Genomic DNA, 25,567 nt, shown 5'->3' with positions numbered 1-25,567 from the left:
ACACTTGTTGAAGGGAAATATCCCTGGTTACAGTTGTGGAATGTAGCTGCCATCTGTGTGCCCTAGTTGCAAGTGTTGCTTGCAAAAAAACTGTCCAAGAGCCTCGAAGATCTATGTCGGACTGTGAGCAATAACTTCAAGGACAGTGCAAAACTCCAAGATGGATATAGGAAGGAATTTCAAGTCTTTACTCTAGTGGAACAGCACAGATTCCTTGCTTTGGCTCCAACACGCTGGTTGTCGTTTCAAAACTGTGCACGCCGTATTCTCGAACAGTGGGATACTCTTATGTTGTACTGGGACTCGTTGGTGATCCCTCGCATGCTAATGATCATGTAAGAATGATACTAAACAACCCATACTCGAGGGTTATGATGTTTTTTGTCGAGTACTTGCTAGGAGAGCTAAATGAGTTCAACACCATCTTCCAGTCTGAAAAACTACAATTCACCTTATGAAAACCCAGGTGGAAAAACTTCTTCGGACATTAGCCATGAACTTTATGAAGCCTTCATATGTTAGAACAGTCAATCCTTTTGAAATCAATCCGTGTGACGAAGTGAACTATCTTCCCGACGAAAATGTCTATATCGGCTACAAAGAGTACGATTTCCTTGTGGGGCTCGAAACGAAAGAAGTTACCAGGTCGTTTTGTAGCGGAAAGTCTCCGAATTCTTCGCTCCGCAAGGGATTTCTTCGTCGAAGCTGTTCAACAAATTCTTGACCATTTTCCATTCTCTGAAAAGATCTACGAGCTGGTACACTTGCTTACCCCAAGCTCTAGTTATGAACTGAAAATTCCCAGTCTTCGTCAGTTCTTCGACTATTACGATTCTGTGCTTCGGAATAAAGGCAAGCAAGAGCAGGACTGTCGCTCTATACCGAGTGTAGCTCTACCTAGTACTGTCGATCTTCCTGACGTAGATGACTTGGACATTGTTGTTTACTGGCACCACATCTTGCAAACGAAGTCACTAAATGGTAGTTGGATATTCCCAAATGTCGGGAAAATGGTTCAGTGCTTTTTCTTACTCCCATTCTCAAACGTTATTGCCGAGCTTAAGTTTGCTCAAGGAAGTTAATACTGATAATCGAAACCGACTGAGTGCAGTGACTCTTTCGGCAACACTTAAAACCAAGCGTGGCCTTAAGCACAATTCTAAAGGAGGGCTTGACTCGGGCAAGTCAGTGCTAGAGCACTAGAGTTTGTGACACACATGAACAGTCCGATTCCGATTAATCTTGTCTAGTTGTCTTGTATTATTTATCTGAATGTTCCTTCTTGAAGCTTTTGATATTGATTTTCATTAAACATTAATCGAAAAAGGTTAAAATACGAGGATCTAGTTACCCATCAATTATTCTATTGGATGGACTTGAAGGCCCAAGGGAAAATCGCTTTTAATTTCTTCACTATTCACTTCACATTTATACGGTTTTCCCACCGTGGACTTTCCCTGCTGTGGTACCTCTGCACTTTTACCTCTGTTGCGTGCTTGACGAAAACGATGAACGACAAATGTTTGTTCACGGACTGAGCTGACCGTACTTACCTTTGACCGCTGAAAAGAAGGATAGACAGCACGTGTTTTCTCAAATTTATGGCCGATCTTTACCACATTTCACTTTACACTGAATCAACATTCATATTAAAGCGAGATTTTTTAACCATTCTCTCTCAAAAATACAAAACACAGCTTTTCCGAGACTTTCGGGCATGCCGCGGTTTTTACCGCATTTTGGTTCAAGGATGCCCCGGAAATGCCGCTTTTTGACGAGGCCGGTGCCGAGGAGCGGTGCCGGTCAAATGGCAACACTGATGTAATCCATTTTTCTGTACACTATTAAAGTCTGCTATTACTAGTCTGTATTTATTCAGTGGGGTAAAAACCAGAAGGCTAGCTTACCCAATTAAGCCAAATTATGTAAAGCTCAAATATTCACATATTTTTACCAAATAGGGTAAAATTCTACTTTTGGCTATCTTGGAAATGGGTTGGTTTAGGAAAATGAAACTTTCAGGGACTAGTCCACAGGCTAAAATATGTCCCAGGAAGGTATTTTGAAATACCTATCTCCACTCCTCCTCCCTCTAGAGGGTCATGAAATATGCCTACATAACAGGTTTATACCTATTGAAATTTTGACCAAAAAACATTTTACCTTAATTTTCAGTTATTTGTTTCTTTTTCTTTGGCTTTAGTTCTGGAAATGCAATTCCTATTATTTGATTAGAATTCTAAGCCATATCAATGTTTTTTCCCAAAATTTAGAAAATGTATTTGCATATCTTTAAAACCTTATAAGTTAGGTTTGAGCAAAGTTGTGAAGCTGAAAACAATTTTGCTGTACTTCATTTAATCAGAATATCTATTTTGCAAGGTTTCACTTTTATCATACACAGATTTTTTAAAGGTCATCAAAGGTCAGGACCTTCTCGAGGGTGACGGAGTGAAGGTAGGTAGTTCAAAATACCTTCCCATGACATACTTTAGTTTGTAGACCTATCCCTGAAAATTTCATTTTCCTAACCTAATCCCTTTCCAGGATAACCAAAAGTAGCTAAAGTGGAATTTTACCCCAAATAGGAAGTGAGGAGGATTGCATATAGCTAAAAATCTAAGATCTGCATCAATGTGGTTGTTATAAATATTATATCACATCAAACACTTGAAATTATTAGTTTATTGGGTAAAATTCTACTTTAGCTGCTTTTGGCTATCTTCAAAGGGATACCACTACATGGCTATTTTGACAATGTATATATGTATAAATCTTTGAATTAGCCAACCAACCAACCAACCAGTATTTTAAGAGTAGGAGTTCAGTTACATAAGGAAACATAATAAGGAAACAATTCTTACTTCATAATATGCAGAATAATCCTAGTTAACATATTTTGCAGGGGGGGAGCCTTTATCTTCACTTCTTTCCTTGTTTTTCCAGTTTTTTTCTAAGAAATCAATGAATTTCCTAGAGCCTATATATTCACAGAATATATACGCCCCCTAATGTGCAAATATATATCTAGAATTGTATCCTAAATCTAAATAGGCTATAACATCCATTTGCATCACAAATGAACTTTACTCCTATATTAGCCATGTGGTGGATGTCCATCTTCAAAAGGGGTCAGGTTAGGAAACAGAAACTTTAGTATGTCCCAGGAAGGTATTTTGATATGCCTACCTCCATTCCTTCTCCATAAACAATAACTAGAACAATAGGGAAATTTTTATATATGACAGTGGAATGCTACTTTAAATGAATATTTTGACCCTATATCCAAGGGCCATCCTCAGCAAAACAAATGAATGAAAAACCAATATAAAAGAAACTCACATTAAAATTCAATTCTTAAGAGTAAAAAAAAAAAAAAATTCAAAACAGCCCTAGTATCATTACTTCAAGGAAGTTCAACCAGGACTGGTAGACCAAGCAAAGTGAAAAAAGACATTTCATTCAAATGGAATAAGAAACACAGACAAGTTCTTGAAGCTAATCTTGCCTTTTTGGCAGCCAGCCTAGAAGGTCTATCCATAACAAGTTGAGTGGAATTGTTTACTGGTTTTTTAATATAATTAGTTATGTCATTTCTAATTAAATTTTTATATAAGACATTAAGCAAATATTCCCTCAAACCCTTATTTAAAGAAGTATTACTATTTATTTTGATTTTAATTTCAATTGCTTCTCAAACAACCTGTTTTATGTCTAAATCATTGCTAATAAGGCAAGATTGTTCAAAAAGCATTTTACAGCTAGGGCTATCATAGATATGACTGCTTAAAGCAGAATCAAAGGAAATATTTGTACTATTAGAATTTAAAGCTTTAGTTATGTCATCTTTGTGTTGTTGTAGGCATTTTTCTAAATTTTGATGGGTTCTTCCAATATAAAAGTGGCCACAGTCACATGGTATTTTGTAAACCCCTCTTTGGCAAATAACTGGGGTTATATCTACCAGAGTTTAGGAGATTCATGATTTTAAAATTATTGGTAATTACTACATAAAAATTATTTTGTGTTCAAACTTATTTAAACTTGTAGTGACTTTTGGAATATATGGAAGGTAAACTATATTTGAGGGCTTGGTGGGAACTTCACATGGTAAAAGAACTTCAAGGGAACTTCCCTTGATTTTACAGGAGTGTCTTGCCAATCTTTGGCTAATATTATTGTTAATAAAGACAATAGGATAACCATTTCCAAAAAATATGTCTCTAATAAAGTTTAGTTCATCTGTGATGTGAGATTCAGAGCAGTGGCAGATCCAGGGGGCGCCCCTCCTACCTAGCATAGTCTAAAGTAGTATAATATACTTAATTAACCCAAGTTTGCATCAATAAAACTTGCTCCTAATGCAAGTTTATTGGATCAACCTATTTTGTGCCCCCCTAAATTTTTTTTATTGGATCAACCTATTTTGCACCCCTCCCCCCTTAAAAAATCCTGGATCCGCCCCTGATTCAGAGCAAATGTTTAGGGTGCCATCAAAAAGAGAGTTAACAACAGCTCTTTTAACTTGTGGAGGATGATTGGATTTAAAATGCAAATATCTGTTGTTTTTTTTGTGGGTTTTCTGTAAATTGTAGAATCCAGTTTATCAATGCTATGAATAATTAATACAACCAGAAATGGTAATTTATTTTGAATTTTGATTTCTAAGGTAAACTGTAGATTTTGGTTATATGTATTAAGGAGATCTAGACCTCTAAGTTCATTTCCCCATAATTTCAGAGCAATATTACATCATCCATATAATGCCACCAATAGAAATATTTTAAAAATATGAATTTAAGGCCCAATTTTCAAGGTGTCACTTTCAAGGTAAATCACTTCTTTCTAAAATAATATCTATTTTTCTGCTTAAGTCTTAAGATAATTTTAATTGTATACTTAAGGTTACAGATATCACAGCTTGAGAAAGAGTATAAAAAGCATTATAGATTAGTTTGTTGTTGTCAGGCTGTGTACTCACTTTTGACTCTTAAGTCAATATTCCTCTTTTTTTACCTGGCCTTTGGGTGTTTTTTTTTTTTTATTGTGAGTAGCCTACTTGAGACATTCCCAATAGCTCTTGCTGGAACTTGTAGGTTCAAACCTTTTAAGACATATGATATGCTTATTCTATGTAAATCTTCTATTAAAGAGGTATAATGTTAAAAATCTACAATATATTTGCTGTGCCCCATCTGCTTGCTCTGTCACCTTTTTGGAATGTATTTACTATCTGAGATAACCAGAGACTGTAACTTTTTGCTATTTTGGTATGCTGAGTTCTCATTAGGAATACCTCTTTGGGCCAGGAACTGACACATAGCTTTTTTGCATGGGGTCATAGATCCTATCAGAGCTATCACAGAATAGAGCTGGCCAAATAAAAACAGAACATGCTGGCTTAATAAAAACAACATTGGTTCCATTTCTAGGTTTTGTGAATAAATAAAATTGATTTTTCTTTTAGTTTCATTTGCCCTTGTTTACATGCTCAGAAAGTAAATAACCATTCAGATACTAAGCAAATTAGTATATATTTTTTCTTTTTGTATCAAATTAAGAGAATTTTTTTCTTAGCTATTGTTTTCGTTATGATTTTTGCTTTTGAATTGAAAAGAGAGAAAAGTAGTTTTTGACCTATGTGTGGGTCCACTAGTCTCTTCTCTACATTAAAATGTTTAACATTGTCAACCAAAAGATTAGTCCCAGAGAGTTTTGAGCTAATCTCAAATCTGGAATCCAGCAAAACCCTTTTCCTTTATAAAACCAGTTTGGAGATAATTGACAGTTTTATTATTTACATTCCCTAGAAGATATATATTTTATGGTTTTTGTAGAGACATATTTTTTTAATTGTCTTAAAATTTTGAATAAAATGATCTTCTCCGAGTTTTTGATCTGAAGTCTTTGGAGGTGGGGGTTTACAAGGAATCAGGCAAGCAAAAAAGACTCAGAGAAAGGGGGGCTAGTTGCCCTTCCATTGGTCTTTGAATCTTGAAACGGGTCTATAAATTTACAATTTTCTATAAAACAACCTGTTTCAGAAACTTCTCTGCAACCAGAAAGTCTCTGTAACCACTCTTCTATACAAAGAAGGTGGTTTAAAACTCAAAAGCTGGATTAAAAACACTCGATTGTCTGGCCTTCCATTGTTCCAAAGATACAATTGTAAACACATGCTCAAAATATTTTATTCAAAAATTACTCTGCATTCAGATTTTAATTAAGCAGCATTCACAAGCATGTCTAGCTAGAATCCTATGTCTAGACACGTGTCTAGCCAGAATCCAATGTCTAGGCAACAACTGTTCACAAGTAAAATTCGGCACTTTGCTAGACACTCTAGACAAGGCACTTGGCTAAACAATGTGTTCTAGCCTCCAGAACTGAATTTCTAGGATTTTCAATTACAGCCAATCAGAATGTGTCAAGAACCACTATTTTCATCATTTTTGTTTACATTTGTAAACTTAAATTTAATTTTTTTTTTCTCATTAATTGTTTTTTTTTCATTTTAGGCAAATATACAACACCAGACAAAATAATGAAGCACACTAAGGCAATTGTTTTGCTTATCTCATCCATTAGCTTGTGACAGTAAAAATAGAGATTATAATATTTGAAAGTTTTGCCCGCATAAGCTCTGTTGATTGGCTAGAAATTTGTAGTTTTATTTCTAAATTTGTAGTTTTAACTAAGCATCGAATTTTACATGCGAACGGTCATTGCCTAGACATTAGATTCTGGCTAGACAAGTGTCTAGACATGGAATTCTAGCTAGACACGCTTGTGAACGCTGCTTTACCCTAGACTGATTGTCAGCTAACACACTACTATCTCCCATTTGCTTTGTTTTATCCTATTAATTAAAAAAGCTTTCTCCACAAAATAAGTTTTTCAAAAAAAAAAGTAAAGAACTCCATTAAACAAAAAATGAGCAAAAATCAAATAATCTACCAAGCGTGAAACTACCACAAATCAGCATTGATAGATAAACGAAACTCAAAACCAACAGAAATTACAATAAATAACCGAGTCAAACTCAAAATGAGCAGAAATTAACATAATTTGGGTTCAAAACCCCTATCCCTTCCCAAGGCCAGAACATAATTTGCACTTTACTGAAAAAAATATAAATGTTTTTACCTTTATAAATTGAATAAATCAAATAATATTAACATTGTGATTACTAAACTTTAGTATATGTATATTAAACCGACTATGCATATTCATTTGTAATTTTTTCAGTAAAGTGCAAATTATATTCTGACCTTGGGAAGGCATTGGGGTTTTGAGCCCTATTCATGTTAATTTCTGCTCGTTTTGAGTTTGACTCGGTTATTTATTGTAATTTCTGTTCGTTTTGAGTTTCATTTATTTATCGATGCTGATTTGTGGTAGTTTCACGCTTGGTAGATTATTTGATTTTATTTTTCCTCATTTTTTGTTTAATGGAGTTCTTTACTTTTCTTTGAAAAACCTATTTTGTGGGAAATTTTTTTTAATTCATTTCTATTTGTTTTATATTGACACAGTCTTTTCAGAGAAAAAGAAAATAATACTCTAAATCTTTTTGTTTTTTAAAGATTTATAGTTTGGCCTGCTATCTGTATGCTGGAGAAAAAATTTCAGCAATTTTTAACCACATACATCCTCTTAAAATTCTGGACACAAATAGAATTGTTTAATTTAGTTTCATGCCTCGTCTAGTTGACCTGAAATGGAAAACTTGATACCATTCGCAAAAAAATTAGTTTACTTTCTTTGATAGCTTGGATACACTTACGTTATTTTGATTTGGTTAAATTTTAAGAGCAGGAGCAGCCCCAAAAGTTTGAACATAAAACCCTCAGTCATTCTTGGGATACTGCTGCGATGCCTTATTGAGAATTAGCATTAACACAGTGCATTTTGATTTAATCTTATGGCAACTTTTAGTTTTTAAACATAAAGTCAAATGGGAGGGTGGGCATGGGAGGGATATTAGTTTTCCTCCAATCAATTTCGACTATTAAAAAGGGCATCAGCCCTTTCTATTTTCAATCAAATGAGCCCTTTTTGAAGTTCCTACAACAACTCCTTTAATATAAAGTGCCATGGTCTAAACAACAACAACAACAAAAAAATAATACATTATATCCACATCTATTTTTACTATAAAAATGTGAAGCCTTCCAATCACTTTCGACTATTAAAAAGGGCACTGGGCCTTTCAATTTCCAATCGAATGAGCCCTTTTTGAGTTTTTACGGCAGTACTTTCTATAAAAACCTTGTATGCCCCAAGAAAATACATTACAACCTTTACCCAAATGCCAGTAAGGGGGGTTATCGTTCTTAAAGACCTAATCATAAGACTTTTCTACTACGTTAAACAAAATGGCTATCTCGAAATTTTGATTGGTGTGTTTTGGGGAATGGTGGGCGTGAGAGAGGGGTTAGTTACCGTCCAATCACTTTCAGCTATTAAAAAGGGAACTAGCCCTCTTAGCTTCCAATTGAATGAGCCCTTTTTGAAGTTTTACGACAACTCTATCATTAAAAACCTTATATGTCCCCAGGGCATAACTTACAACCTTCGCCCTGGGGACTCTGGGGGGTTTGTCATCCTTAAATACATAATTTCCAGAACTTTCAACTACATTGAACAAAATGGTTAACTCTAAACTTTGATTGAATGAGTTTGGGGAAATGGAGGGCGTAAGAGAGGGGTTAATTACTCTCCCCTCACTTTCGACAATTAAAAAGGGCAATTTCAATTTCCAATCAAATGAGCCCCTTTTGAAACTTCTACAACAACTTTCTATATAAACCTTATATGCCCCCAGGGCATAAATTACAACCCTTGCACTGAAAGCTCTGATGGGGTTATCATCCTAAAAGACCTTATTTCCAGAACTTTCAAATACGTTGAACAAAATGGCTATCTCAAAATTTTTATTGGATGTTTTTGGGGAAATGGTGGGCGTGAGAGGGGGGTTAGTTGCCCTTTAATCACTTTTGACTATTAAAAGAGCAATAGCCCTTTCAATTTTCAATTGATTGAGCCCTTTTGGATGTTTTTACAACATCAATTTCAATAAAAACCTTACATGCTCCCAGGGCATAACTTAAAACCCTTGACCTGAGGGTTGTGGGGGGATGGGTTATCATCCTCAAAGACCTAATTTCCAAAACTTAACTACGTTGAATAAAATGGCTATCTAAAAATTTGGATTGGATGTGTTTGAAGAAAAGGTGGGCGTGAGAGGGGGGTTAGTTGCCCTCAAATCACTTTCGACTATTAAAAAGGGCACTAGCCCTTTGAATTTCCAATCGAATGAGCCCCTTTTCAAGTTTCTATGACAAACATTTCTATAAAAACCTTATATGCCCCCAGGGCATAACTTATAACCCTTGCCCTGAAGACTGTGGGGGGAGTGTCCTGCTCAAAGGTATAATTTCATGAACTTTAAACTGCGTGGAACAAAATGACTATCTAAAAATTTTGATTGGATATGTTTGGGGAAACGGTGGGCGTGGGGGGGGGGGCTAGTTGCCTTCCATTTCAATTTCCAATCGAATGAGCCCTTTTGAAGTTTCTACGACGACGCGTTCAGCAAAAACCTTACATGCCCCCAGGGAATAACTTACAACCCTTGTCCTGAGGGCTGTGGGGGAGTGTCCTCCTCAAAAACATAATTTCTATCTGGAAATCCACAACACTGAACAAAATGGCTATCTAAAAATTTTGATTGGATATGTTTGAGGAAAAGGTGGGCAATAGAGGGGGGCTAGTTGCCCTCAAATCACTTTCAACTATTAAAAAGGGCACTAGCCCTTTGAATTTCCAATCGAATGAGCCCTTTTTCAAGTTTCCATGACAAATCTTTCAATAAAATCTTATATGCCCCCAGGGCATAACTTATAACCCTTGCTCTGAAGATTGTGAGGGGAGTGTCCTGCTCAAAGGTATGATTTCCTGAACTTTAACTGCGTGGAACAAAATGGCTATTTCAAAATTTGGATTGGATGTATTTGGGGAAATGGTGGGCATGGAAGGGGTGTTAGTTGCCTTGCAATTACTTTCGACTATTAAAAAGGGCACAAGCCATTTCAATTTCTAATCGAATGAGCCCTTTTTGAAGTTTCTACAACAACGCTTTTTATAAAACTTTATATTCCCCCAGGGCATAACTTACAATCTTTGTTCTGAGGGCTGTGAGGGGGTTGTCATCCTCCAAGACTTAATTTCCAGAACTTTGAACTACGTTGAACAAAATGGCTATCTCAAAATTTTGATTGGATGTTTTTGGGAGAAAGGTGGGCGTGACAGGGGGGTTAGTTACCGTCCAATCACTTTCAACCATTAAAAAGGGCACCAGCCCTTGGTTTTCCAATCAAATGAGCCTTTTTTGAAGTTTTTATGACAACGCCTTCTATAAAAACCTTATATGCCCCCAGTGCATATATTACAACCCTTGCCTCAAGGGTCGTGGGGGAGTGTCCTCCTCAAAACATATTTTCTGTCTGGAAATCAACTATGCTGAACAAAATGGCTATCTCAAAATTTTGGTTGGATGTGCTTGGAGGAATGATGGGCGTGGGGGGGGGGGCTAGTTGCCCTCCAATCACTTTTGACTATTAAAAAGGGCACTAGCCCATTGAATTTTCAATGGAATGAGGCTTCTTTGAAGTTTCTATAACAATGCCTTCTATAAAACCTTACATGCACCCTGGGCAAAACTTCCAACCCTTGCCCCGAGGGTTGTGGGGGAGTGTCCCCCTCAAAAAGATATTTTCTATCTGGAAATCAACCACGCTGAACAAAATGGCTATGTCAAAGTTTTGATTGGATGTGTTTGGGGGAATGATGGACGTGGGGGGGGGGCTTGTTGCCCTCCAATCACTTTCGACTATTAAAAAGGGCACTAGCCAGTCCAATTTGCAATCGAATGAGCCCTTTTTGAACTTTCCACGACATTCTTTCGATACGAAGTGCTCGGGTATGGAGAAAAAAAACACATTGTGCCCACATCGTTCTTTACTTAGGCAGCGCTAGCGCGCCGCCTATGATTAATTTTCCCCTTTGCATTATTCATACCTCTTGTCTTATTTTCCTCCCTTTTTGCATTTTTATTGGCATTGTTATTTATTGATTAAATATTGTTTAATTAATTTTAATGTTTTTGATGTGTTATAGCTTATAAATTTATCTCTCTTTTTATTATATCGTTTTCTCTATACAGTTGACACCTAATGAATGATTTTTCAATTGGTCTATTCATGTGTTAACTATCTCGTTATTCAATTCCACATGAAATCTTGTTTGAAAGCTTTTATTTTTTTATTTTGTCATGGGTCATTGTATTGTGTCGAATCCTTGATCGTAGAAGTACTAAAAGAGGGCTTAAATGAGCAAAAAATTTTTGCTCATTTAATTTTCAGAAATTGATTCATGTGTTAACTATCTTTATTCAATTCCACATGAAATCTTGTTTGAAATCTTTTATTTTTATTTATTTATTAATCAGAAATGGAATAAGCCATAGGCTTGTCTCATATAACACAAATTACATACCATGAGCAACACTTATGTTTTCAGTGTCAATTAATCTATTATGTTTTTCTCAATTTAGTTGCCAGTTTTATTTTCAGTTTTTTTTTTCTTTACTCTTAGATTTGAATTTCACGCATCATGGCTTGTAATAGACAGTATTTTCAATTTCTTTTCTTTGAACTTGATCAAGAGATTTGGCTAAAAAAAAACAAAAAAGAAAAGAAAAAAAAACTAGTGGAAACTAGACCTATATGAGCATTACACTATTATATGATCATACTGTGTAGAATTTTTGGTTCTGCAACTTACCCCCCACCCCTCCCCTCTTTCCAATCCAAATTATTAGTTATTAATATCTCAAGACACATACAAGGAAGAGAAATAATTAAGAGCATAAGAATGGAATCCAATTAGTTTAAAAGGATCTTGGACCCATTAGCCATTGGGATTTTTTTTTGTTCAAAATTACTCCAACCACACACCTTTACCAATGGAAACCATATACATGATAGTTGAGCAAATCCAACAAATGTTTGTGAAATCCTTGTTTTTTAAACACTTTTTTTTTTGAAAAATTTGTTTTTTAAACACTGTGTACAGTTTTACTTAGTAAGCACAATTTGAAGTTGGGTGGTTTATAAGGTGAAAAATGTGTTCAACTAAGTGCTTTTTACTAGTATAAGATCTTCAAAAATTGTCGTTTCCCTTTAATTTTTTCATTTGTAAGCTGTAAGATATTTACCATAATACTATTTTTATTATGGTTGATCAATATAAAGTGAAACATCAATAAATTGGTCTTGAAAATTTCGGAATATGTTTGTCTGCACTTTTTATGCTTATATTTTCCTAATATCTTCTAGGTTTTATGTGCATTGGTCGCTTTTTGAAGTTGTGATAATGAAACTCCTTAATTAATCAGATTCTGAAGATTTTAATTTCTTGGAGGAGTCACAAGAAGCTCAATTGGTGAAATCACAAATCACAAGAAGAATTCCACTCAATTGGTGAAACATGGAGACTCTCAGCCTCTTGGGGATTAGTGCTGTTAAACAAGGTTATTAGTTTTACTGTAGATTGAGATGGTGGGAAATACACAAGGTATCATGAATCTAGTTTTCATGAAATTAATTTAAAAAACCTTTTCTACCAAAGGAGTTTGCCAACGAAAAATGAAGAGCTATATTAAACCATAGATGAGCACTAATGAAATAAATTTTTTTTGCAAGCTAAAACTAAAATAAATCAACAAACAATAAATTCTACCCAAAACAAACAGGAATAAGAATAAATAGCGAGGTCAAGTTCAAAATGAGCAGAAACCAAGAGGGGTAGGACAGAGACCCCAAGGGCCTTCTAAAAACAGGGACATAATGTTCAATTAACTGAAAACAAACCTTATTATGAGGTGTGTCTTTTTATTTCTCATCTGAGGCAACGCTATAGCGTTGCCTATAGTAAAGGCCATACAGCTCCAAAGTTTTATTATTTATTTATTTTTCACAGAAGCACTCCATATGGAAGGGGTCGTCGTGTAAACTTCAAAGGGGGCTCATTCGATTGGAAATCGAGAGTTCTAATGCCCTTTTTAAGGCTCACAAGGGATTGAAAGGCAACTGACACTCCTTCCATGCCCACAATTTCCCCAAACACGTCCAATCAAAATTTTGAGATAGCCATTTTGTTCTACGTAGTAGATTTCCAGATAGAAATGATGTTTTTGAGGAGGACACTCCCCCCACAGTTCCTAGGGCAAGGGTTTAAGTAATACCCTGGGGGCATATAAGGTTTTTATAGAAAACTGTGTCGTAGAAACTTCAAAAAAGGAGTCATTCGATTGGAAATTTAAAAGGCTATTGCCCTTTTTAATAGTCGAAAATGATTGGAGGGCACCTAACCCCCCTCTCACGCCCAAATTTCCCCAAAACACATCCAATCAAAATTTTAAGGTAACCATTTTGTTCAACATAGTTAGAAGGTCTGGACATTAGGTCTTTAAGGATGACAACCCCCCCCCCCCCCCCCGCCCTCAGGGCAAGGGTTGTAAGGTTTGCCCTGGGGGCATATACGTTTTCTATAGAAAGCGTTGTTGTAGAAACTTCAAAAAGGGCTCATTCGATTGGAAATTTAAATGGCTAGTGCCGTTTTCAATAGTTAAAAGTAATTGGAAGGCAACTAACACTCTTTCCATACCCACCATATCCCCAAACATATCCAATCAAAATTTTGAGATAGCCATTTTGTGCAACGTAGTTGAGTTCCAAATACAAATTATCTTTTGAGGAGGACACTCCCCCCACAGCCGTCAGGGCAAGGGTTGTAAATTATGCCCTGGGGGAATATAAGGCTTTTATAGAAAGCTTTGTTGTAGAAACTTCAAAAAGGTCTCATTCGATTTGAAATTCAAAAGGGATATTGTCCTTTTTGATAGTCGAAAGTGATTGGAGGACAACTAACCCCCTTCTCACGCCCACCTTTTCCCCAAACACAATCAATCAAGATTTTCATATAGCCATTTTGTTCAACATAGTTGAAAATTCCGGAAATTAGGTCTTTGAGGATGACAACCCCCCCCCCACAGCCATCAGGGCAAGGGTTATAAGGTATGTCCTGTGGGCATATAAGGTTTTTATAGAAAGCGTAGTCATCGAAACTTCAAAAACGGCTCATTCGATTGGAAATTCAAATTGCTAGTGCCCTTTTTAATAGTCAAATATGATTGGAAGGCAACTAACACCCCTTCCACGCCCACCATTTACCCCAACACATCCAATCAAAATTTTGAGATAGCCATTTTGTTCTAAGTAGTTAATTTCCAGATAGAAATTATGTTTTTGAGGAGGACACTCCCCCCACTGCCCTCAGGGAAAGGGTTGTAAGTTATTCCCTGGGAGCATATAATGTTTTTATAGAGAGCTTTGTTGTAGAGACTTCAAAAAGGACTCCTTCGATTTGAAATTCAAAGGGATAGTGCCCTTTTTAATAGTCGAAAGTGATTGGAGGGCAACTAACTCCCCTCTCATGCCCACCTTTTTGCCAAACACATTCAATCAAAATTTTCATATAGCCATTTTGTTCAACGTAGTTGAAAATTCTGGAAATCAGGTCTTTGAGGATATCCCCCCCCCCCCCGCAGTCCGCGGGGCAAGGATTGTAAGTTATGCTCTGGGGGCACATGAGGTTTTTGTAGAAAGCGCTGTCATAGAAACTTCAAAAAGGGCTCATTCGATTGGAAACTGAAATGGCTAGTGCCCTTTTTAATAGTCAAAAGTGACTGGAAGCCAACTAACACCCCTTCCACGCCCACCATTTCCCCAAACACATCCAATCAAAATTTTGAGGTAGCCATTTTGTTAGACGTAGTTGAAAGTTCTGGAAATTCTATGTTTTTTTCCAATTGCATCTTATAAAAGTTTTGAGATAGCTATTTTGTTAAAAATAGTTCTGAGATCATATAAAAAAAACTCCGTTGTCAACAAAACCCCACAGGGCCTGGGGACAGGCGTTATAAGTTATGCCCTGGGGGCATATATGGCTCTTATGGAAGGGATGCTCGTATAAACTTCCAAGAGGGCTCATTAATCTGGAAATTGAACTTTCTAGTTCACTTTTTAGGAGTCAAATGAGATTGGAGGGCACCTAGTCCTCCCTCCCACCACGCCCTTTTTTCCTCAAACCCATCCAATAAGAACTTTGAGATAGCCAGTTTTTTTTAAGTAGTTCAAAGGCCATATAACGAAAACTCCGGGGTTGACACAGCTCCCCAGGGCCAGAGGGCAGGCGTTGTAAGTTATGCCCTAGGGAAATATAGGTTTCTTATAGAAGGGATGCTCGTAAGAACTTCAGAGAGGGCTCATTTTGGAAATTGAAATTGAAATTTCTTGTTAAGTTTTTGAGAGTCAAAAGAAATTAGAGGGCAAATACAACCCCCACGCCCCTTTTTCCCCAAATGCATCCAATAAAATTTGAATTTTGAGCATAACCTGCCTGTAGACAAGTTTCGTGAGTTCTATTCTGGGGCATATGTGGCTTTTACGACAGGAATACTAGTATGCACGGCAGAGAGGGCTCAATTAGTATGAACCGAAAAATCTGAGTGTACTCTTTAATAGCCAACAGAGATCTGAAGACAGCTAGCTCCCCCCCCCTCCCCACGCCTTCTTTTTCCAAACCCATCTAATGAAAATTTTGAGATAGACATTTTGTTAAAAATAGTTCAAAGGTCGGATAAGAAAAACACTGGTGTCAATATAACCCCCAAGAGCCCGAGGGAAGGCGTTCTAAGTTGTGCCCTAAAGGCATGTATGGTTCTTACGAAAGGGATGCTCGTTTAAACTTCATAGAGGGCTCATTTGATTGGAAATTGAAAGTTTCTAGTTCACTTTTTAAGTGTCAAGACATTTAAGGGCAACTAGCCCCTCCACGCCCTTTTTTCGCCAAATCCATCAGCTACACATTTTGAGATAGCCAGTTTTTTTGAAAATTGTTCAAAAATTGGATAACAAAAAGTCCGGTGTCAACACAACCCCCCAGGGCCCAGGGGTTAGTGGTTCTTATGAAAGGGATGATCGTATAAACTTCAGAGAAGGCTTCTTTGATTGAAAGTTCAAAGCTCTAGTTCAATTTTTAAGAGTCAAAAGATATCCGAGGGTAACTGCCCCCCCCCCCACACACCCTTTTTTCCCCAAGCCCATCCAATAAAATTTTTAAAATAGCCATTTCATTAAAAATAGTTCAGAAGTCAGAAAAGAAAAACTCCTATGTCGACGCAACCCCTCTGGGCTCGGAGGCAGACGTTGTAAGTAATGCTCTGGGGGTATATATAGTTCTTATGGAAGGAATGTACGTATAAAAATTTTGCCGGCTGCAGGTCTTCGTGAGTTCAATGTATTGTGGTTTATTTTTGGACTGCAGCAGGATGTTCAGCCTCGTTGTTTTGATGATTTATTGTCCATTAGTTCTACTATTCATTCTCATGATACAAGGGGTAGCGCGGACTTCTGTGTACCTAGAGGTATATCTTCCCGTTCATGTTGTTCTGTTTTTTATAGAGGTACACGGAAATGGAATAGTTTGAATAGTGATATTAAGACTATTGGTGACCCAAATATTTTTAGAAAAATCATTAAGGATCTGCTTTTTGCTGAATATGAGTTTTGATTGATTGATTGTGGGGATTTTGTTGATATGATGTTCCCAGAGGAAGTATAATATATGATATTATTTTGTATTTATTGTTTAGTGTGATGGTATTAGTGGTATCGGCGGACAAGTGTTCTTTGTTTTTGCTTTTTAGGGGAGGAAGTAATAATTTTTTGTTGATATGTTTTTTTTAAATAAATCTTTCTTTCTCTTTCTTTTACATTAACATCTATTGTATGTTTATTTGCATTGATTGTTTATTTAATTTCTGTTCGTTTTAAGTTTCATTTATACTTCAATAACAAAATGGTTTTGTTTTCGTTTTAAGCTTGATTTTCATATTCATTCTAAGCATTACTCGCTTTAAAATCTCTTTATTCATTTATATTTTTACCTGTTGTATGTTTTTTGCTATGATTGTTCATTTAATTTATGTTCGTTTTGGGTTTCATTTATTCTTTAATAGTAATTTCTAGTCCTTTTGATTTTGAATTTTAACAGGTATTTGTATCTGCTGAGCTTAAGTTTAAAATGACCTTTACTTGTCTTTGAAAAACTTATTTTTCGGAATTTTTTTTTAATTAATATCTTGAAGATCACCATCACAACAGAAATTACTAAGTAAAATCAAATGATTGTGGATTGGCAGTTTAATATGTATAATGATAAACATTCCTATAAATCTTGATAATTCTGGGTTTATAAAAATTACAAAGAGAAAAAGCTTAAAATGGATTTCTTTCTGGAAACTGCAAATTATGCAAATTATAGCAGACACTGAGAGAGACCGCCCTGCTCTTCTTAGTTTCTACCTGTTTTGAGATTGACTTGGTTATTTATTTTAATTTCGGTTTCATTTATTTATTATCAGTTATTTATGTTCGTTTTATGTTTGAACAATTGCTGACTATACTAAGGCTTATCTTTGATTTGAAGTACCTCTTTACTCTTCTTTGGAAAACTGCTTTTGTAGAAAAAGATCTTTAAAAAAAATTAATTTCCGTTTCTTTGTAATTGGCATAGTTTTTTTTTTTCATTGGTTAAGAAAAAAAAACATCAATTCTTTTTGGTTTTCTCAATAAGATTTTTGATATTGCCTTACCATTTACATGTTGAACGAAATTATATAATAATAATTATATAATATATAATATTATATAATAATTCGAAATTATATAATATAATCGTAATAGTTGTACAGTAATGCTTTGGCTTGATGGATATAGGGGAAATAGATGGATACAGGGAAAATAGATGGATGTAGGGGAAATATGGGCGGAAAATCTGTATTATCTTGGGCGCTCTGACGGTTCGTTCCTGGTGGGAATCGTAACCCTCAGCGCGTTATGACTTTGAGTATTGACAAATGCTAATCACTTATTCCTCCACTCACCCTGAACTTTTCAACTCAATTTCCTTAAACTTTCCTTAGATATTGCAGATGCACCCTTTCGATAATCTTGGACGCACTTGAACTATTTTGATTTAATTCGGTAGTAGTAGTAGTAGTGGTTGTAGTAGTAGGAGTTGTAGTGATATTATCAGCATTAGTGTAGTAGCTGTCGCCTGTAATTGCAATGTAGTTCCAATTAGTCGTAACCAAAGTGATAAATAGTTTTTGTCACAGTCGCAAGTTCTTGCAGTGATAAGTAGTCACAAACACATGCAGCCACAGTCTTAAGTAGTTACAGTAGTAGTAGTGAACTCAAACTAAAAGTAAACTTGTAAGCTCAAGTAAACTTTAATTAAAATCAACTTGGTAGAAGTGATGAAAGACTTTAAGAGCCATGGCTAATTAGAGTAAAGCCAAGACAGATAGTCTCAGTGAGTGACAAAGCTGGCATAAACCTTTTTCAGGATTGAATAAAAATAATTTCATTTCGCCTATTGATACGCAGCCGGTATTTCACTTGTTGGCGTTACTCAGTTGAGATTAAAAAGCGGTTTAAGCCTGTCCCAGATTTCAGATATTGAAGCCAAGTGGGACTCTTTTAAAACTGGAGTCACCAACGCAGCTAAAACAACACTTGGCTTGCAAGTTCAGGTCAAAAAGCCTTGGCTGTCACAGGAAGCTGTATATGTCATTACTCTCCGAAGGCAGGCCAGACTTCGGGGGGATATGAAGACCTATCAGCATCTCATTGGCGTGAGGAATAAGCTGATATATAGAGGTCTCAAGTCGTTCGATGACGCCAAAGCTGAGGAGCTACAAGAAGCTACCGTAAGGAAGGACGTTGGAATAGTGTACAAACACTTACGTGACCTCTCGGACAAGTTTGTTCGACCATTAGAAAGCGTACTATCTGTGGACGGAGCGCTCCTTGAAGACATAGTGTCCAACCTTACAAGGTGGAATGAACACTTTTAATCTCTGTTTAATGCCTCCCCTCTCTCTCCATCTGTAGTGACCCCTGCCATTCCCCAACTTGTGATCTATAATAAACTACTTAATGTTGACATTAAGCCGTTCTCAGTTGTAGAAACTCAAAATGCTGCGAAGAAATTGAAAAACCGCAAAGCTCTTGGCATGTGGGGAATGTACGCGGAGCTACTTAAAATTGGCGGTGGCACTATCCTGTTATGGCTCCAAATACTATTCAATTCAATACGGGGCTCGGAAATTATCCCGAAAGACTGGGGTACTAGAGTGATCCTACCACTGTCGAAGAAAAGAGGTTCCAGGAGGGAGTGCAAGAACTATAGAGGGTTAATGCTCCTCTTGGTACCAGGCAAGCTTTTTCCTATAGTTTTATTGCAGTGATGTTTTGCACACCTCCGACGAAAGCGCAAAGTAAAGCAGGCTGGTTTTACGCCTGACCGATTAACGACAGAGCAGATATTCTCCATAAGACAAATCACCAAGAAGGCGATCAATTTCCGCCAGCAGGCTTTCATTGCTTATGTCGATTTCAAGGCAGCATTTGACTCAGTCGATCGAGATTCTCTATGGAATATCTTTTCTAATACTGGCCTCTCGTCGAAATATGTCCACCTACTAAGGGCCATGCATCAAGAGACTGCGAGCTTTGTGCAAGTGAATGGTAGACGTAGCGCGTTCTTTCTAGTAAGAACAGGAGTCAGACAAGGTTGTACAGTTGATCCTGAGCTATTTAACTATATTATTGACCATGTATTGAGTTGCACAACCCGGAAGTTGAGCTTTGGACTCAAGTATGGGGATAGAGTTGTCACTGATTGTGACTTTGCTGATGACATGGCACTAGCCACCAACTCCAAGTCACTGCTGTTCATGGCTCTAAACGCGCTTCTGGTTGAAGCTGCTAGGACAGGACTAATCATTAACTGGAAGAAGACGAAAGTCATGGTAGTGCGGCCAAAGTCTGACATCGACATTTCTAATTAATTGGTTGCCGGAAAACCAATTGAAGTGGTTGACCAGTCCACATCGACCATGAAGTTGCTGCCCGCGCGGCCAAGGCCTCTGCTGTCATCGGTAGACTGAGCCATGTTTGGAAGAAGCCAATGATCAAACGAGCCACCAAAATGTAGATTCTTGGAGGGTCAGTCTTTTCGATACTTGGCCTACAACTGCAGCTGTCCAGCGCCTTCTCAACACTCTTCAATCTAAGTGGCTTCTCACAATCGAGGGAATCCGATGAATAGGCTTTGTCAGCAACGACCGCTTGCGAAGCATGATTTCCCAGTCACCTTTGTCACACGTGGTTGCTGAGCAGACACTTCGTTGGTTTCGACATCTTGTACGATTGCCTGTCGACAGTCCGGCTTGGATTCTTTACGACTTTGAACCAATTAGTAGTGGCTGGAAACGTCCAAGAGAAAGACCCATGTTCCGGTGGTGTGATAGCCCTGGGATTTTCCTTGACATAGCTAAGATTTTGCTGTCTGATGCAGAGGCCCTAGCTGCAGACCGCTCCCCGTGGAAAAGGCTGGTGACGTTCTCAACACCAACTCGGCATGAGGATTAAAAGAAGTAAAAAAAAAAACAGTATTGATAGATAGTCCGTTATCCATCCTTGGGCAGATTTAAGTTTAGATAGGCATAGATTAAGGGTAATTCAAATGAGCTTTGTCTACTTGGGAAGCCCACTGTAAATGGGGATGACCAAGATTTTTGGATTGGCTCATAACGGACAATGTCCACTGGACATGTATGCAAGTCCAAACGGGGGATTGAAGTCGCCTGGACTCAGAGGTGAACAAGCCACCTAAGCCTATAAGGCCCGCCCGTCTAGAGTTTCAGGTGGGTGACCGAGTTTTAGGGTTAACACATGACCGACAAGTCCCCTGGACTCACAGGCGAACGGGGCAAGCTGTATTTTCATACTGTTTGAGTTTAATGCGGGTAAGTTTACCACACTGGAAGTTTTATAACTTCAGCTGTTCCTGTGATATTGGCCATACCCCCTTTTGACAACCTGCATACATATTGTACGTTTTGATTGGGCCCAATGTCCCTTGAAAGTTTCACCTTAATGCTCTTATCCAATTCTTATACATTACTTGCATGCCCTCTTAGCATCCAAATTTAACTAAAAATCCCCCTCAGCATGTACTGAAGGCTTCAATTTGATACCCTTGTCTTTTCCTAAGATACCATAAATACACCATTATAATAGATTTGGGTGCACGTAGTGTATCGTGATCTAGTTCATAATTCAGCGTTGCGTGGGAACAACTTAATACTCTTAGCTGTTACTTGGATATTGCATATACGCCTCTATGACAATCTGACACCCGTAGTACTTTTTGATTCACCTCAACTGCCCCTTAAAATAAAATGTAATACCCTATTCTGTTTCTAAGATATGGTATCTGTGCTATTTTGATACCCTGGAAACCTTTTGATTTAGTTCAGTATTAGTATCAAAAGTAGTAATAGTAGTCGCTCTGAAAATGTCAGCTTAATGCCGTCAGCCGTTCTTGAGATATTACTGAGACGCACGTACGTAGTGCCTTTTGATTTGGTTTTAAAGCAAGATAAAGCTTCCCTGAAAGTTTCTACTTAATGTCCTTTTCCAGTACATAGATATCCCGCCTATGCCATTTTGACAACTTGAATGTACTTAAACTATTTACATTAGTTCAATAGTTGCAGTGGTATTAGCAGTATCAGTAAAAGTAGCGGTAGTAGTATGCATTTAGTAGCTTTTGCTTGTTTGGACATCTATCTCAACATGAATTGGAAGTTTCAACTTGATACTCTAACTTGTTCTTGGGATATAGCTCTCACCCTATTTTGATAACCTGAATGGACATTGTGTGGTTTGATTTAGTTCAGCATCTTCGTCAACATGTCCTGAAATTTTCTTCTTAATACTCTTAGCTTCAGTAGTCGTAGTAGTAGCACAGGTAGTACTATCAGTCGTAGTACTAGTAGAGCTAGTTGTAGTAGTAGTATGCATGTTGTGCCGTTTGATTCAACGTCCCTTCCAACACCCCCCGAGAGTTTTAACTTGATAATTCAAGTCGTTCCTAGGAAATTGCCCATACACCCTTCCGGCAACCTGAATGTGCATAATGTGATTGAGTTAATATCCCTAAATATTCGCTAGAAATTTCACCGTAATAATTTTAGCCTCAGTAGAAGTAGTAGCCCTAGCAGGAGTTTTGATTTAGTTCAACATTTCCCTCAATATTTCCTGAAAATTTCACCTTAATACCCTTAGATTCATTAGTAGTAGTAGTCTTTCTCTCTGTCTTTCTATTTGTCTGTCTGTCTGTCTCTCTGTCTTTCTGTCTGTCTGTTCGTCTGTCTGTCTGTTTGTCTGTCTGTTTGTCTGTTTCTCTCTCTCTCTCTCTCTCTCTCTCTCTCTCTCTTCCTCTCTTTTTGTCTCTCTCTCTTCCTCTCTTTTTTCTCTCTTTTTCTCTATCTTTCTCATTTTCTCTCCTTTTTCCTCTTTTTCCTTTTCTCCCTCTCTCTCCTTCCCCCTCTCTCTCTCTCTATCTCTCCTTTTCTCTTTTTTTCTCCTTGTCTCTCCCTTTTCTCTCTCTTTCCCTGTCTCCCCCTCTCTCTCCCCTTTCTCTCTCTCTCTTACTCTCTCTCCCTCCCTCCATCCCTCTCTATCTTTTCTCTTTCTTTTTCTCTATCTTTCTCATTTTCTATCCTTTATTCTACTTTTCTCTCTCTCTCTCTCTGTTTCTGTCTCTTTCTCTTTTTTCCTCTTTTTCTCTATGTTTCTCATTTTCCTTCCTTTTTCTCTTTTTCTCTATTTCTATTTTTCTCTCGTTTTCTCTTTTTTTTTCTCTCTCTTTCCCTCTCTCCCTCTCTCTCTCTCTCTCTGCCCTTTGATTACTAAAAATTTGCTAAAGTCAGGCTTATGATTTTCACATTTTCGGAACTCGTATAAAATGTATATTATATCTGTGTTTATTTTTCTCTTTTTTGCCTTTTGTTTCCTCTGCTATTGGCATGACCTAAGTTTTGCTTTACCTATAGTTATTTTTGAGCCATCTTTTTGAGCCTCCTTACTCGTCAGTTAATCATTGTCATGAGATTTCTTAAGTAATTTTACTTTAAATCTTCTTTAGAAATTGAAGAAACTCTACCAAATAATGATGAAACCCTTTTTGAGCCAACTCCAATTTTATTACCTAAAGAGGAAGGTAATCTTTTCATATTTTATCAAGATGTATCTGCCGAGCGTGAGCCTGATTGCAACCTTCTGAAACTGGAATCAAACATTAATAGAAACAGTGGTATGCTCTTTGATATATTTTTGTATATTTGGGTGCCAAAATTATTGCAGCGTGGAATATTGTATTTCTAACTACTACTACTACTACTAACAACTCACCGCAGCACCAAGCCGCCTGAGGCCAACAGCTACGCACGATCCTACTCCACCCCAATCTATTCAAAGCCTCACTTTTTACACCCGCCCACGAAGTTCCCATTTCCTTTAAATCTTTCTTTATGATGTCCTCCCACTCCAGACTAACTCCTTTTTTATAATATGGTACAGCTCAAATATTGCTATTGTGGATTGTTTAAAACATTTAGATCTGAATTTTCGGGTTTAGTATTTGCAGAATTTCCTTGTTTAGTATTAGTTTTGTTTCCTAAAGGCATTTGGAGACTGGAATGATTAGAACATAATACATTATTATATGTCAAAAATTATGTGCTTTTATGTCAATGAGAGACAACAATTTTGTGCCCAAACTGGATCCTTGAAGAAAAAAAAAGCGCGCTGGGGAATCGCCAACCTTGATTCGGCTTTTTTCCTGACAATTGGGTCGGGAGGGGGGTTGTAATTAATTTTGCTGCGGGCGCAACCAGCCCTAGGAACGGCTCTGTCGAAGTAGCAGACGTTCTTTTTTTCAGTGCATATAATTAGTTTCTTCGTCTGATTTTAAAAATACGCTGCAAAATCGATCTGATTTGACTATATTAATGGCACTACCTGCCATCATCAGAAATCTGCCGTTATATCGTCCCCTGAGAGCGGTTTTGTCGTAACTAAGGTTTTCAAAATTCCGAGAAAAACGACTTTGAAAATTTCCCCTTTGCTGGAACTTACACGGTACAACCGATTTTCTTCGCAAATACATCAAAAAAAAGAGAAAAAATAACAAGGAAGGTCTCCCCAATATGAGATGGAAAAGGTAAAGTTTTCATTGTCGAAACTTGAAATGAAATACAGATACGACAATCCGCCCTTAACGAAATGGGAGTAAACTTAGACACGATAAAATGGTGTGGGCTGCCTATTCTTTTCACCATGAAGATACGACAAACGAGTTCTCATGCAGCAATACTATTTGAAAAAGTATGAAAATTACAAAAAACGTCAGAAATGTTTATTTTTTGTTAAGTTTATTTGCTGGCCGCCGTTTTACTTCAGTGGAATCCACCTTTGGACCGGGATCTTACGTAGACGGAGAGGCTTCCAAACGTTAAGCATACCCCATGGCCTTGTAGTACTGTTCAATATTGGTTTCAAAATACTCCTTGTCTTGGTTGGGGATGAACTTCAAGAGATACTTGACATCTTTGATTTTCGCCTCAGGTAGATCAATCTTTTTGCCATAAAGTTTGGGCAAAACAAGACGTTCAACAACACGGAAAGCCGAAGTGTTGGGACACTTTTTAACCGAAGTACATTCTTGTGATATAGTAGCCATATGCAAGTCTCCAGAGAAGGAAGCTTTGAACCAAATCCTCTTAGCGTTATCCTGACGGAAATCAAGTTGTTTTACCTTTGAATACGGTACCAACGAGTACTTGTACAGCTTTGCTGGCTTTTGAAAGTCAAAGAACTTTGACTGGGTCATTTGCAGGACATTAAAAGGATGTATCCTTCTTACTTTCAGTAACTTCCTCACCAGATCTAGTTGGGAAAACAAATCAAGATGCTTTAGCCCCCGCTCAATAGTGCTATGTACAGCATCAACCTCCTGTATACTCGAATGACCTGGTTCATAATACTTCATAACCACTTGTTCTAAGCGCGGAAATTTTCTTAGAACATCTTGGATGGCGAAGCTTATAATAGAGTTTCGGTTCTGGGACACGCAGGAGTCCGACCAAGTAATTGATTGGCAGATATCAGGGTAATTATCAAGGACTTTTTCCAGTATGGACACTAGTCCACTAGCTATTTCGTTTGCTCCACGTCCAGCCTCAAACTCGGACCAAATGCAACAGTATACCTCATTGATTTTCTCTCCAGTCCTTCTCTAGAATGAAAGAATTGCCGTGAGGTTGAAGGTAGTTATCTTCCTTTTATAGAAAAATGAAGAAATATTACCCCGGGGCAGCGGAAAAACATTCTCCAGATCAAAACAAAGTAGGGGAATAGATAGGTTTGACCTGTCCACGTCACGTTCAATCTTGGTCTCAATTTTACTTTTCACATGAGCCTCATACTTGTCTTTTACTTCCTGATCCATTTCAATTCGGTTT

At 37.3% G+C, this 25,567-nt stretch overlaps 1 protein-coding gene across 4 annotated transcripts in view; it reads left to right on the top strand.

Annotated features, from left to right (window-relative positions):
• The first annotated feature begins 1,831 nt into the window (after positions 1–1,831).
• Positions 1,832–25,567, top strand: part of LOC148942390 (uncharacterized) — a 45,459-nt gene continuing 21,723 nt past the window's right edge. Inside the window, exons 1-3 of one of the 4 annotated variants that reach the window (XM_089103094.1) lie at positions 1,832–1,925; positions 12,402–12,595; positions 23,191–23,358. In XM_089103094.1, the coding sequence (XP_088959220.1) occupies positions 12,553–12,595; positions 23,191–23,358 (211 nt within the window). In that variant the 5' untranslated portion in view covers positions 1,832–1,925; positions 12,402–12,552. Of the gene's footprint in view, positions 1,963–3,077; positions 3,547–12,401; positions 12,640–23,190; positions 23,359–25,567 lie in introns of those variants that run through there. The other 3 variants (XM_089103096.1, XM_089103095.1, XM_089103097.1) reach the window with 3 other exon arrangements.

The sequence above is a fragment of the Artemia sp. Qi Xiang Cuo genome, chromosome 17 (genome assembly GCF_049724085.1).
Source record: "Artemia sp. Qi Xiang Cuo chromosome 17, ASM4972408v1, whole genome shotgun sequence".
NCBI lineage: Eukaryota > Metazoa > Arthropoda > Branchiopoda > Anostraca > Artemiidae > Artemia > Artemia sp. Qi Xiang Cuo.
The sequence above is the reverse complement of the archived record's forward strand: the minus strand, read 5'-3'. Positions and strand labels throughout refer to the sequence as shown.